Source organism: Macrotis lagotis, chromosome 1 (assembly GCF_037893015.1).
Source record: "Macrotis lagotis isolate mMagLag1 chromosome 1, bilby.v1.9.chrom.fasta, whole genome shotgun sequence".
Taxonomy (NCBI): Eukaryota; Metazoa; Chordata; class Mammalia; order Peramelemorphia; family Peramelidae; genus Macrotis; species Macrotis lagotis.
Window position 1 is genome coordinate 581,008,792 of NC_133658.1, and position 16,123 is coordinate 581,024,914.

Sequence of the window (16,123 nt, forward strand, 5' to 3'; positions counted from 1 at the left end):
GCAGAAAGGCTATAAACTTTAACCTATTGGCACTGTGAATATGAAAATCTTTATACAATGATCAAGGAATGGACATATTACTAAACAAATTGAATCATATAAAGCTTGGCAATCTTGCTACAAATGAAAATAGATAAAAGCAAAGTAAATAGTTTTGTCATATTAGAAGGGAAAGACAGACTTTGAACAGATAGGCTTAAACTACAAAATGGGGGGTAGCTAGGTGGCACAGTGGATCCAGTCCTGGAGTCAGGAAGGCCTGAGTTTAAATCTGGCCTCAAGATACTTAGCAATTACCTAGCTGTGTGACCTTGGACAAAAATAATAACAAAAAAAATACAAAATAAGTAGCTTTTTTTTTTTAAATCGGATCTGTGACACATTCAAAGGATCACCTATGACAAACTTATGGAAACACAAGTACAGAGTGAAGTCATGGCTAAGAGCTGCACAAAAAAGAGCAGATTTGGATGAATTGTGATCAGCAAGGTATGAGCAAATATCCAAGTTGATGAGAACATATATCCATTTAAATTTATGATTAAACATGCACTGAGAATACTCTTGGCAAAGAATTAAAAAGGTAGGTTTTTGCAAATAGTATTTCATAATAAACCACATCTTTATCTTATGACTGAAAATGTACAGAATACAAGATTCCACTGGGTTATTTGCTGACAACAAAATCTTTTAACTTAGTAGGACAAAATGTCATCTTAAAGGTTCATCTCCATCAAAATATTGCATACATACATCAATATTTTACACGATATTTTTGAAAGATACAAAAGCTAACTTTGTATATAACTACCTTATATATGCTACCCTATAGGTTTATCACCATGATGGATGCACTCCATAACAGAGTCCAACTCAAAAGAACCACCCATATATGTCTTCAAATCCTTTTGACAAAGTACTGATTCCAACAAAGCCCAAAAGCCTTCATAGCCTCTTGCATTAGATTAATAAGCATTCAAAACAGTTTGGACCAATTTTCCAACCAATAAAAAGCCAAGTAGATAAAGTATGCCTAATGTCCAAACTACAACATGGATGGACAATCAATCAGCTCATCTATTGATATATTTAATTTGGACAAACTGAAAAATGACAATGACATGAGCACAGAATTAAAAAGTGGGAGGAAAGGGGAAATCTGGATTGCTTTTTAAATGATTCTATGCTTCAACCTAAAACAAAAACCAATCATTATAATATTAACATTCTTCCAATGCTTTTTTATGGTTACAAGGCATGGAACAATAGGTTCTGAAGCACAGAAAGTGATTATTACAATAAAAAGATAAATGGCTGTTGCTGAGTAGACTATTATTATTTTGTCAATCATGTCCAACTCTTTTGTAACATTTTATGGGGTTTTCTTAGCAAAGGTACTGAAGTGGTTTGCCACCTTTTCCTTCCCCAGCTCATTTTACAGATGAGGAAACAGAGGCAAACAGGATTAAATAACTTACCTAGGATCACATAGCTAGTAAGTGCCCGAGGCTGAATTTGAACTCAGGACTTTCAACTCTAGGCCCAGTACTCTATCCCCTGCACTACCCTGCTGTGCCAGACTGTAGCATATTATAAAGGCAAAGAGATGTAAAAATATATCATCAAAGAAATATATGAATAAAAAAGATAAAGGACCAAAAGAGATTGTGTATTCCACTGCCATCCACATAATATCAAGAGAAGATGGACCCCATTATGGAAAAGTTATGGGAGGAAATAAATTAAAGTTGTATAACAAAGATAGGCTCAACCAAGTTATGATGTATATCCTCACATAAATCAGGTCATATTTATTTAACTTATTTTGATTAAGACGAAAAAGTAGCAGTCAGTTTGCATCCAAACACTCACCTATTATGTGACCTTATACAAGATACTTAACTTGATGCCTCAGTTTCTTCAGCTATAAAAGGTTACTAGAACTGCTTAAAACCTACCTCATAGCTTATTTGGATCACATGCATATAAAACACTTTACAATCACATAAAGTACCACATTACTATCTATTATCACCTTTAGAATATTCTTAATAGAAAGCACAATAGATTTCTAAACATCCTGATTTTTACTTCTTTATTAAGTCATGTGACAAGCTATTAAGAGACAAGCCACTTAATCCCCTTAAACCTGTTTCTTCATTTACAAAATGGAGATAATACTCCTTAGACTGTTCCTTTCAGACTTTGAAACATGTGTTTAATGAGCCATATAGATGTGAGCTACTATTATTAAGTAGCTGTAAGTGGTAACTTGAAAATAATATTACAGAATAATTATAATAACTAATCAATCTTGGTCCCAAAGGGAGCATATCAAAAGACACTCTGGTCCAGTGGAAAGAATCCTAGATCCCAAATTAAAGAAAAATGGGTTTGCAACTTTCCCCTGTTTCTTATCAGTGTTAACCTTGAGTAAGTCACTTTTACTCTCATTTCTTCAATTGTAAAATGAAAGGATAGGACTAGACTGCCTCTTCTTCATCTACACTTCATGTCTAGATCTATGACATTTTGTTCTAGGATCCTATGACCCTCTCTCTGTATAGAAAGATGGGGGCTGATGGGTTCAGAAAGTAGTATGTGCTGTTGTTACATGAGAATATTATTTCTTTATTCCAAGGGGTAGAGGACGAAGAATATAATCAGGAAATGACTATGGTATAAAGCCAAAGGTTTAAATAAAACTTGAGAGCCAAGATGGAGGAACAAAAGCAAGAAATTCCAGTAGTTCTCCCCCAGATCACTCCAAATACCTCTAAATAATGATTCTAACCAAATTCTCAAGTGGCAGAACCCACAGAAAGACTGAATAAAACAATATTCCAGTCCAAGACAACTTGGCAAAGGTTAGACACTGGGGTTAGACAGGGCCACAGTAATCCATGAACAACCCATGGCAGTGAGGGAGGTTCCCAGAACTCTCAACCCAGGGAATATCAAGGGCAACTTCAAAGGTCAGTGGGAAAACAGCCACACCAGAGTGAGCACAGCACAGAGCCCAATCCAGCACATGCCTCAGCACAGACCCAGCTCCAGGAATCAGGAGCAGGCCTGCAGAAACACCCAGCTGCAGCTTCCAGAGCATTCAGCCTGTGGTCGGTAAAGGGGTTGGAGGAGACTGCAGAGGTCCTTCTGCTATCCCTGAGGCAGGACTCTGTTGCTTTAGCCATTCTTAATTAAATCCAAGTCGCAGTCTGGATCCCAGGTTCAGAAAAAGGAGCAGAGGGGAGTGCTTGTGGTCATTCACAAACCAGAGCATAGATCAGAAGAATAGTCAGAGCCTCTCATAAGACTTTGAAGGAATTGTGGGGGGATAAAGGGGGTCTTTGAAAACAGCACAAAAACCCTCAAAAGTTTGGGATAGTTCATCCTCCACTCTGGAAACAGAGTCCCATTTTAACAATGAGTTAAAAATCTAGTCACAGGCTGGGGAAATAAGCAAATAACAAAGAAAAAGCGATCTGACCATAGACAATAACTTTGGATCCTATGGAGTATCAAAATATACACTCAAAAGATAAAAGTCAAATCTACTTATCCAAAACCACCAAGAAAAATAAGAATTAGTCTCAGGCTACAGAAGAGTTCAAAAAAGATTTTGAAGATCAAGTAAGGGAGGTAGAGGAAAAATTGGGAAGAGAAACTAGGGCAATGCAGGAAAATCATGAAAACAAAAGCAATAGCTTGAATTACAAAAGAACACTGAAGAAATAATATCTTAAAAACCTGTTTGGGTCAAAGACCAATGAGGAGAAGAATGCCTTTAAAAGCAGAATTGGCCAGATGAAAAAGGAGATACAAAATATCTCTAAAGAAAATAGTTCCTTCAAATGTAGAATACAGCTAAGGGAAGCTGATAATTTTGTGAAAAATCAAGAAACAATTAAACAAAACCAAAAGAAGGAAAAACTAGAAGAAAATATGAAATATTTCATTGGAAAACAAATGACCTGGAAAACAGAACAAGGAGAGATAATTTAAAAATTATTGGACTACCTGAAAGTCATGACCAGCAAAACAATCTAGATTTCATTTTTCAAGAAATTTTCCAGGAAAATTGCCCTGATATCCTAGAAGCAGAGAACAAAATAGAAATTGAGGGAATCTATCAGCAGTCACCTCCTGAAAGAGATCCCAAAATAAAAACTCCCAGGAATATTATAGTCAAATTCCAGAACTCCCAAGTCAAGGAGAAGATATAACAACAAGCAGTCAGAAAGAAACCATTCAAATATCATGAAGCTACCATCTGGATTATACAAGATTTAGCACTTCTACATTAAGGGCTCATAGGATTTGGAATATGATATTCCAAAAGAGCAAAAGAGCTTGGATTGCATCCAAGACTCAAGTATCTAGGAAAGGATGGATATTCAATGATATAAAGGACTTTCAAACTTTCCCAATGAAATGACCAGGGCTGAAGAGAAAGTCTGATCTTCAAGTACAAGACTCAGGAGAAGCATAGAGAGAGTGGACAGGAAGGACTAATTATGAGGGATTTAATGATGTTGAACTGCTCTGTATTCCTTCATGGGAAGAAGATACTGATAACTCATCTCAACATTCTCATTTACTCAGGCAGTTAGGAGATATATATATATATATATATATATATATATATATATATACACACACACAGAGACAAGGCACAGGAGGGAGTTTAATTTGAAGATATATATTTTTAAAAGACAGAGTTAATGTTAATGGGAAGAAAGGAATGTACCTGGAGAAAGGGAAAGGAGAGGCAGAACTGGTTAAGTTATTTCACATAAAAGAGGCAATGGAGTGGAAGCGGGGAGAAGGGGAGAAGGAATGAGTGAGCCTTCACTGTTATTGCAAATGGCTCAGGAAGGAAATAACATACACACTCAATAAGGTATAGAAATCAATCTTACCCTAAAGGAAAAAGAAAAGAGGAAAGGGAGGGGAAGGGGATGCAGAGTAAAGACCATGGCAAAGGGTAGTCAGATACAACACACTTTTTGAGGATGAACAGAGAGGAAAGAGAGAGAAAATAGAATGGGAGTGGGGAGAAATAAAATGGAGGAAAATACATTTGCAATAGCAATTGCGAGAAAAAATATATCGAAGCAACTTCTCTGATGGGCATGTGACAAAGAATGTGATCCACTCGAAAGGTACAGCTGATGGTATCTGAATACAAACTAAAGCACAAAAAATAATAAATAGATAAATAAATGAAACTTGGAAAAGTATACAGTATCACAATTTCCTGATTTTTTCTCTACCCCCAAAAAGTGTGTATCATAAAGTAAGAAAAAATGTCACACTGATCTTTTTATCTTATTGCTTAAGGATATTTTAAGTGGCATGTTTTCTGTAAGTTCAATGCTTAACTGCATCTTTTACTGTTAGTTAACAAACTGTTAAGTTTTAAAGGAAGATGACTGAGTGAATGCTTCATACAAGCAGAGAATGCAATCAGCATAATTGCCAATATAAATCCAAGTTTTACGTCACTTGTACAAAAAATTCATAGCAGCCCTATCTGTGGTGGCAAAGAATTGGAAATTAAGTGAATATCCTTCAACTGGGGAATGACTTAACAAACTGTGGCATATGTATGTCATGGAACACTATTGTTCTATTAGAAACTAGGAAGCATGGAAGGATTTCCATGAATTGATGCTGTGTGAGATGAACAGAACCAGAAAAACACTGTACATCCTACCAGCAACAAGGGGGTGATGATCAACCTTGATGGACTTGCTCATTCTATCAGTGCAACAATCAGGGACAATTTTGGACTACCTGCAATGGAGAATACCATCTGTATCCAGAGAAAGAACTGTGGAGTTTAAACAAAGACCAAAGACTATTACTTTCAATTTAGAAAAAAAACAAACATTATCTTATTATATAATTTTGCTATCTCTTATACTTTATTTTTCTTCCTTAAGGATATGATTTTTCTCTCATCACATTCAACTTAGATCAATGTATACCATGGAAACAATGTAAAGACTAACAGACTGCCTTCTGTCAGGGGTGGGGGGAGGGCAGCAAGAATAAGGGGAAAAAATTGTAAAACTCAAAATAAATAAACTCTTTCTTAAAAAAATAAAAATAAATCCAAGTTTTATGCCTGTCTGATTTTTCTTCAGTACAAATTATTAAGACTTCTATCCATACCAATTTTATCTGTCTTCACCAGTAGCTTAGAATTCTGATGATTCTTAAGCACACAGTAAAATATTCAGTTCCTTAAATTAAAGCTAAAATAGACTTTATTTTCTTCTTCTATAAAAATCCTTTCATGGAAGGGGAGGAAGTAATCAGCAACTGGCTCTTTAGAGAGAGAGAAAAAAAACTGGAATTTCTGTATCTGCAGGAAAGCCAAAGTGCATATCCAATCAGTAATCCAACTCATTTTTTAAATTTATTATTCAACTGTTTTTCAGAGTTGTAAATGAAATTCACGGTACAATGTAATTAGAAAAAAATCTAGAAGAGGTATTTCTCAATACTCAACTAAAGTTTTTGATCATTATGAGTCAGAAACGGGGGGGGGGGGCAGAGAAGCAGTTTCAAAAGAAATCTACTAAACTTTAAGTTATATGAACTTTTTTTAGGTGTTTTTTTTTTTTGCAAGGTAAATGGGGTTAAGTGGCTTGCCCAAGGCCACACAGCTAGGTAATTATTAAGTGTCTGAGACTGGATTTGAACCCAGGTACTCCTGACATCAGGGCCAGTGCTTTATCCACTACGCCACCTAGCCGCCCCCTATATGAACTTCTAATATACTTTCTCAATTTAGAAAATGGGGGAAGATCATTTTTAAGCCTTTACTTGCTTACTAATATACTAGAATAAAAACCATTATGCTATAAAAATAAGAAATATAGAAAAGTATTATTATTGGTTATAATATTAAATAATAACAATAACAACAACAACAACAACAATAATAATAATAATAATAATAATATAATAAAGGCAGGCCACAAGAAAAACTCCTGCATGGTCAACTATCTGGTGGTTAAATAAGCTTAGAGAAAAAGTAAAGAATATAGCAAAATATTTTCACCTCAGTCAAGGTGAATTCTAATAGCAAAGAGACCAGAGAATTCTTAGGATGTAGTAAAATGACACAATGAATAGGTCAGCATGAAACTTTTGAATACTCTAAATCAATGTCAGATTTATTTACTTGGCATTTTGAAAATACCTGCAATGGGGAAGGCTTATAATTAAAGAGATGATCATAAAGTAAATATTTACCAGTTAAGGTCAATGTTTAACATCAGAATGTGCCTGATCTACAGTTTTATCTAAGCAAAATGTACCTTCAGTAATTCAAGACTCCTTATTGTCCTCCTTCAATACCAAAGTCCCTCCTGCTCTCTTCTAATCTCAAAAGTGTGACATCAGGTAATGCAATGAAATTTCAAAACAAAGTAGAAATGTATGATAAAAGTTTCACAATATTATGCCTTTTCAAGTAGCTACATTTTAGAAGAAAGTGCTTTAAACCAATGGAATGTGATTCTTAACTTCATGGAATTGCAGACCCTGAATAATGGATGAAAAGAGATCTTTTAGGATCACAGGATCCTAATACTCCTGAAATATGAAGGGCTTTATTAACTGATCTTTAAGGATACTACCAGTTCTAGAGTTATGATTCTATGACAAATTATACTGTACAAGAAAGCATCTACTCAGCTTCCCTGTTAAGTCAGGGGAAAGGACGTGTTTTCTAGGCTACACTACAAAAGCTTCTTATCTGCAACTCAAATCTGCTTTGGATACTGAATTTAAACAAATTATCCAGAAGTCTTTACAATGTTTTCTAATCCCTTCAAGTAACTGGTAAGAAATAAAACTGAATTTATATATCCAATATCTTAAATATTGTGTGATGGGCAGATAGAATGAGGAAAAGGGAAGCTCACATCAAGGCAAGGAGAATAGTATACTTGTGGCTAAAGGTAAGACTATGGAGGAAAAGAAAAATCAAAATATTTCCTTAAGACCTCTAGATATATTTTTTTCCTTCTACATTGATACCATTCACATTTTGTATTTTCAAAGAAAGGGCAAGTTAGCAGGTGACTTATTACCTGTCTGCTTTAAAGTGAAACATGAAATCTTTTGGTGTCAGCTCCACCACCACAAAAATTTCACCAATAACAGCAATCAAAAGATAAATTCAAGAGATGAACAAAGCATCAGAACAACAAAGAACAAGGAGGAGAGTGGGAAAATTATCAATATACAAGATTCTACTTAAAAACCTATCAACTTTATTATTTATACATAAATGAAATAGGGCAAAATGATCAACTATGCCCTCACAGTAATATCAGTTTCCTTCTTTGAGGAAAAAAATGCATGTATAAAGGTAAAAGCATTATTCTGAAAGAAATGATCTTCTAAAGGGACTACAATAAAATCAAATTTGTTGGCACCTTTGCTCTTCTTCTTTATCAACCAGTTTCAGATTTTTAAATTTTAAACCAGTTTCAGATTTTTCCAATTGTAAGAAATCATTTCATCTGTTTCCTCTTTCCAGTCCCCATGTTACTAAGTCCCAGAGAAAAAAGTTCAAAAATTGAGATCGGTAAGGTCCTACTGAGAACATGCAAGTTATCCCAGGGACATCTTAGTCATAGAGCTCCCAAAAAAGCAAATATTTATTTCCCAAATAATGAAAATAAAATTTAAGTGTTTAGGAAACTAGTCTATGATGAAGATCCCTAACAAAAAACAAATATTTGTCTCTAATGCAGAAAGTTCTGAAGTTATCTATGGTAAGACTCAAGGAAAGAAGGTAAAGGAAGGAAAAAAATAGATAAAAGGCATTTCCAAAATCCACCAGGAATTTAAGATTTTTTCCCCCCACTGGGCAAAACAGTTTTTTTTAATCTATTAATATTTAAACTAAGTATTCATATTCAAATGTATTTTTTAAAAAAAGGATAATTCTAATATTCAGTTCTTCACAGTACTATATTGGTAAAATTTCAGAATTGTAAGCTGAGTGATATGGAAAACAATCTCATTAAATAAAGTGATAGCTTTAAAACAATGTCTATCCTTGGAGCTCAAGTCCAAGCAAGGCAGTTACATTCACATCTCTTTGTTTCAAGGACAAAGAAGCTGGAGAAAAATGAAAAGAGAAAAGCTGCTTCTATGCAACTATTCGCTTCAACTGGCCTTGCTAACAGCATACACGAACACACATGCACATGCATGCATTCACACACAAATGTATGACTCCACTCTTCAACTAATTTTCCAACATTTGCACTCAAGTATAAGATTTAAATGCTACAATCAAACAAGAGTATCATCACTCACTTTTCCTATTTTCTTTTAATCATGATAATGGCCAAGAGTTTGGCATCAAATCTAAATAAATTTCTATATCACACCATGCTTAAGAAGTTATCAAAAAAGCCATGAAACACAATGTCAGAACAATTTATGAAACTTGGTTTTATAAATAAAAAACAAACACAAATATATATATATATATATATATACACACACACACAAATTAAAACTGTTCATTTTAAATGCTTATTTTCAAAATTTGAGTGTTCCCTGAAAATATGAAAAGCCTCAAAAATTAAAATCCAAATGTATAAACCAAATAAATTAGGAAATGGTTATTCACATATAAAAGAATTTACAATAGGGCTTACTTAAACAAGGGTTTTTTAAATCTGAAACATATGAACTTTTTAAAAAAATATTTTGGTAACTATATTTTAACATAATTGTCTTCTTTTATTATCTAGTGTATATTATTCATTTAAAAATATTACTGTGAGAAGTGATCCATGGGCTTCATCAGACCTGCCAAAGAGTGCATGACACAAAAAAGGTTAAGAAACTCCGTGTTAAACAATGACCTTCCCCAGGATTCTCAAATGTTTGTTTATAGATGATTAACTAACTGGCTAAAAAGCAAAAAATTCTGTAGTTAGGAGTCACTGTCAATGGTGATCAAAAAGAAAACAGAATTCAAATCATAATAAATGATTCATACCCAATTGTTCTGGAATGTTCTATTACTAGGTCAAAGTAATCATGGAGCACGATAAAACATTCATATTATAATACACTGAGGCTTCACCCTTTTGAATTCTCATCAAGCTAACTGGAGGAAAGCAGATAAAGGACAAAAGCACCAGAGTAAAGAGTTCAGGGTTTTTATTTAAACTCTACCCTTCATAAACTAGCAGTGTGACCTTGGACAAATCACTTAACCTCTGTGGATGCTAGATTCTAAAATGCAAAGTAAAATTGGATGAAATGACCTTGAGAATCCTTTCCACTTCTAGTTTTTATGTTTCTAATCATGAATGAAAATCTTACATACTTGAAGTGTTTTAAAAAAATTTTTGAAGTCTTCATTGGAACTTTTTTAAAGGACCTAATATTTTACAGTGTTTTTATGAATTTATACACACACAAACACACACACACACACACACACACACACGTGTGTGTGTGTAGATAGATAGATAGATAGATAGATAGATAGATAGATAGATAGATAGATAAACTTATTAAGGAGTCTTGTCTCAAAATAATTTATTGGATTATGGCATATGTATAGATTTATCTAAGTCAAAATTCACAAGAAAAAAGAGGGCATCGTTATGCTTAATATTAAGATGTATAAAACCACAGATTATATTATATTAGTGTTAATACTTGCTGCAAAACCTTCTCGAATTTAGTATATTGATTTTTAATGCCACTCACCAGTATGAATCTTCTCATGTCTCTGTAGAAGGTACTTCTGTATGAAACGCATGTCACATTGACTACACTGAAATGGTTTTTCACCTTAAAATAATTTCACATTCATAAATTAGTTACTGAAAATAAGTTTACAGGAAGAGTATACTTCAAAGTCTAAACTTGAGCATATTATAACTCATTCTCTCACAAATCTTAGACACTTTTCATTAATGAAATAGGATTTCATTTCCTCATCATTTTTTTTTCTCAGAATTCACATTCATATCAAAATGGAAATGTCATAAAAGATGGATCTAATTTACTCAAAGAAGAAAGGCCAGCATAAAACTGAATTTAGATTTGGGAGAGAATAAGCATTTTTATTTTCTTATCTAAGCAAAAAAACATCAGGCTAAGTATCGAGAACACATGTTATAAATGGGGGTTAATTATAGCAACTAAGCTATAAATTTCCCATTCATTTCTTATAAAGAGGAAAAAATGTACAAAATATTATTTCTGTCATCTTACATATCTACACCAAATAGGTTTCCTTCCCCTGGTTCCTTCTCCAGCCCTCCCATCCCTGGCTGACACTAGTATATTTAAATATTTTTGACACTTTGATAAATACAATAGTTTAGATATCAAACTACTAAATTCTTAGAAATTACATTTAAAAACTAGAAATATTTTCTAAGAACATATCTCTTATCACTGTTGAAAAAACTGAATGAAAAAATAATCATCATGAATTCATTTTAAGACAGAAATACCTGTATGAATGAAGACATGTCTCTGTAAATGATAGTTCGTTCTAAAGGCAGCATTGCAGTGTTCACAAACATGAGATTTAGGGGTTTTCAAACCAAGTGATCCATCCTCATTTATTGTAAGTATCTATTTAAAAAAAAAAGAAAAGTTTCTTAAAATATACATGAGTGTAAATCTTTAAAAAATCATGCCACATTACCTATTTTGGTTCCAAAAAAACTGTCATCAGCAAATATGAAAGAAAACATCTTTTCTCAACTATCTGAACAAAACTATTAAAACTATTTTCAAATGTAAAGCTGCACTAAAATTCAGAGGGAGAATAAAAATCTAACTAAACAAATAAATGAGAACAGGCAAGCTATCACAACTCTCCGCATGTCTTCTGAGTGACAGAGATTTGGATGCTCTTAGTTTAACAATGTTGCTGTGTTTTCAATTTCAAATTTTCATGCTCAGTCAAACCAAAAATCTTGTGTCTTGGACAAGTACTGTGCTTGATACTTGGAATCCAAAACTAAGAGCCACAACTTCTCTAAAACAACACAGGAGAACCTAGCATTCCAATATAAAAACAATACTGACAAATATTAAGTCTCTTACTCAGCTAATTATCAACATTACTTCTCTATTTCCCACAAAAAATTAAGAGAAAGTTATACAATCTTTAATTTGATGAGTTTCTAACCTCAGATATGTAAGGATTTTCTCCCATCAAAGGTTAAAGTTTTGAATGATTCTTGAATCAATTTATTCATTCATTCACAATTTTATTAATACTTTATACAGCAATTCTGATATGGATATAAAATAAGAACATAATCACTCTCACCATTTTATAACCTCAATAAAGATGCATACAGATATGCAAAGTAAAATATTTACCAGTATTTTTGCTCAAAGCAGTCTAAGTACCAAAAAAGTGGTATATTCAATACATACTGAATATAGATGTTTAAGAAAGAAATTGTCAGATACAACAGTCAAAGGTTTCATAGAAAAAAACAGGTCTTAAATCAGGTCTTATGGGATAAGGTTTTAGACTGCAGAGAAGGCAAGAGAGGGCATTATATATGGGGAAATAGTGACAGTAAAGGTTTAGAGGTAAAGTGAACAGAAGCAAAAATTACTGAATTTAGGCTGAGGAGTGGAAAATATCGTTGGAAAAGGGAATGAGACCAGTTAAGGAGAGTTTTGAATGCCAGACTAAAATATCTACTGAAAATCAAAAAAATCACAGCTAAAGTAGTAAACTTTGGGCAGCTAGGTGGCGCAGTGGATAGAACACCGGCCCTGGAGTCAGGAGTGCCTGAGTTCAAATCTGACCCCAGACACTTAATAATTACCTAGCTGTATGGCCTTGGGCAAGTCACTTAACCCCATTGACTTGCAAAGGAAAAATAAAAAAATAAAGTAGTACACTAGTTACTTTTTGAGATATGCTGATCACAAATTTAAGTGTCAAAAAAGGTAATTTGCTAGCTTCTGTGGCATACTAACAGCGAAGAAAACTTAAGTTCTTTACAGGAACTAAAGTCTATTTCTCTATTTCCCACAAAACAATTAAGAGAAAGTTATACAATCTTTAATTTGATGAATTTCTAACCTCAGATATGTACGGATTTTCTGTGAAATCGATGTAGTTTTGCTTGCAAAAACTTTTTTATAAAAAATAATTCAAAACTTTAGCCTCCGATGAGAGAAAATCCCTTAGACATCTGAGTGTAGAAACCCATCAAACTCATCATCCCAAAGAAACGAAAAGCAACAAAAAGGATTATGAGCCAAAGGATGATATGAAAGTGGTTTTTGGAGGGGTTAATCTGGCAGCAGTATGTAGTACTGTTAATAAATTAAATGCCTCCTATCTAGAATTCTTTTCAGATCAGTCTGAGGCTGGCTCTGGAGTCTAATCTGATACTAGATCCCAAAGCTACCTCAAGTTTGCAGAGTTGTTGCTACCAAAATTCCTAAGATATTTTAGGAAATAGGAAGAAATGACATAGGGAGAATCAACATGGTATCTCCAAGAATCTTAGGATTCAGACAGGTCTGGACCCCAGGGAGACATTGCTATGGGAGCTGTTTCCCTGAAGGAATAATAATTTAATGCCTATAAAGAGAATGCCTCTAAACAGATACAAAGTTTACAACAAAATGCATTTGAAAAAGCAGACTAGAATAAAAATAATAGAAAAGCAAGAAATTAAAAACAACAGCTCAATTAAAAAAAAAGTAGACAGCAAGATGAATGAGAAGAAACTAAGATCAGAAAAAAATCACATGGAGGGACAGATGTTTACAAGAGACAAGTTGAGATTTTCAGAAAACAAAGCTATGACTTTCCCCACCTAAACAAGGAAGAAGAAAGGCAAAGACAGGATAAGATAATTTCAAATTTTAAAAATTTATCTTATTGTAAGGCATATAGAGAAGTTCAGTCTGATTTCATGCAACAATCTGACAAAATAACCTTACAAATTAAACAGGGTAATTGGGCCCCAGGCAAACTACTAAATTGACCCACAATGATTCAAGGCCTAATAACCAAAATAAGGAGAGAAGTGTCTGGCAGAAGAACAGTGGTGGGTATCATCCAATTTCCTTAAGATAAGAACACAGTTTCATCTCTAGTCAGTCAGTGTCAAATTTTTTTAACCACTCAAGTCAAACACTATTATGTAATATCACTACAACATTCACAAAGTAATATGCAATTTAACAGTATGTCAAAATGGAAACCTAGAGTAGATGGCCAGTCTATTTTTAAAACAGTGCTCCAAACTATTTTAGCAAAGAGTAGTTAAAGTACTAAAAAGCTAAAATATACCCAAAAAAATCACAAAAATTTCAGCTAAAAGTAGTACACTACTTTTTGAGATATGCTGATCACAAATTTAAGTGTCAATAAAAGGTAGTTTACTAGTTTCTGTGGCATAGCAACAGCAAAGAAAACATAGCTCTTTGTAGGAACAAAATCCTGAGAAATAGACGTAGACTTGCTTGCAAAAACTCTTTTATGAGGGTCAGCTAGGTGACACAGTGGATAGAGCATTGGCCCTGGAGTCAGGAAGACCTGAGTTCAAATGTGATCTCAGACACATAATCATTGCCTAGCTATGTGACCTTGGACAAATGCCTTAACCCCACTGCCTTAAGTAAAAAAAAATTTTAATATAAAGTCTTTTATGAAGAATCCAGGGATCTAGGCCATTGTTTTCTTGCACTGGTGACAACAAATCCAGTATTTAATAAAAAATGATTAACTTGACATCTCTTCCATGAGAATATTTGAAAAGTAGAAAAACTAGTATACTGTTAAAACTGACAGCAAATCAAAAGAATTCCTAGTTGTTTTATATTTTCATATTTCCAATTCAATCATTCCTTTTACTACTTTAGATAAATATCATAGGAATGTTTCATTCTGTTGAAAAAAATGGGGTTTGTCTAAAATGGTGAAGGAAGATTATAGTCTAAAATTCATAAGGTGACTTATTTGCATTTTGCACCTCTCCTTATTTCCCCTAGCCTCTGTAATCCTCGCAGAATTATATTGCAGTACTTAAAAGTTTTCTAATTCAAAATATGATCCAACAAAATCTTTTTACTGTCCACAGTGAACACAATGACTATATGTCTGTTTGAGAGATGTTGGGTACCATCATTAAAATACCTTGGTAAGCAAAGTGTCAATGTAGGCTTCAAATCCTTCCTGTTGAAAGTGTTGATAAATCAAAAACAGGAAATTAATTTGGCAGAGGCAACCAGCTCTTTACAGAAATAAGGCTATGAGATTTACTGATATATTTTGAGAACCTGTGCCTTAGAGATTTATTTACTGCATTTGTCAGCTTCTTATGACAAATATTTTGAAATGGTTTTCTTTACAGCATATCAAATTTTAAAAATTTACATTTTTCAAAAGATATGTGGAGAGTTCAGTCAATACTTTATGCAAAATGATCAAATAGCTAAGCAAATTAAACAGGGTATTTGAACCCAAGGCAAAATGAGAAATTGACCTCAGTGCTTCAGGGACTAATCACTGAAGTCAAGGAGAGAAGTGCTTGGTAGAAAAATAGTAGTGGGTGTTATAACCATTTCCACCCTTTCTTAATTTGGGAAACACACACACACACACACACACACACACAATTTTTATAACAGCCTGCTCTGATATTATTCAAAAATGTTGAATTTCAAGCAACTGTGAAAAAAGTAATGATCTTCCTAATGTTTTGATTTAATTCTGGTCCCTATTACTAGGTAAACTTCGGTGCTTGTTATGAAGGCCTCGGTAGCAGGTTTCCTTTAGCATAGAAAACTGAGAAAAAGATGTCATAAATTATAATCTCATTAACCTGGTACATAGGGTACTCATTAAATGATTATCACTTTTAAACTATTTAATCAATATAGGAGTTAAATTCAAACTATTGTTGCCAAGTATTCAAAATAAAGCAAGGATTATAAAACAACAGAAAAAATTTTAAAAACTATTATCCTAACTTTAAGTTAATCTTCTATTAATTAGGAAATTCATAGACAGGCTTTATCAGGGCTATTTCAAATTTAAACTTATTACTTTTCATGTACCATTTTT

At 33.4% G+C, this 16,123-nt stretch overlaps 1 protein-coding gene across 3 annotated transcripts in view; it reads right to left on the minus strand.

Moving 5' to 3' along the window:
* The window catches only part of ZNF148 (zinc finger protein 148), a 151,827-nt gene that overhangs the window by 42,242 nt on the left and 93,462 nt on the right, over positions 1-16,123 (minus strand). For all 3 annotated transcript variants that reach the window (XM_074214701.1, XM_074214699.1, XM_074214700.1), the window contains 2 exons: positions 11,520-11,643; positions 10,765-10,848 (listed from right to left, as the gene is read on the minus strand). In XM_074214701.1, the coding sequence (XP_074070802.1) occupies positions 10,765-10,848; positions 11,520-11,643 (208 nt within the window). The remainder of the gene's footprint in view (positions 1-10,764; positions 10,849-11,519; positions 11,644-16,123) is intronic.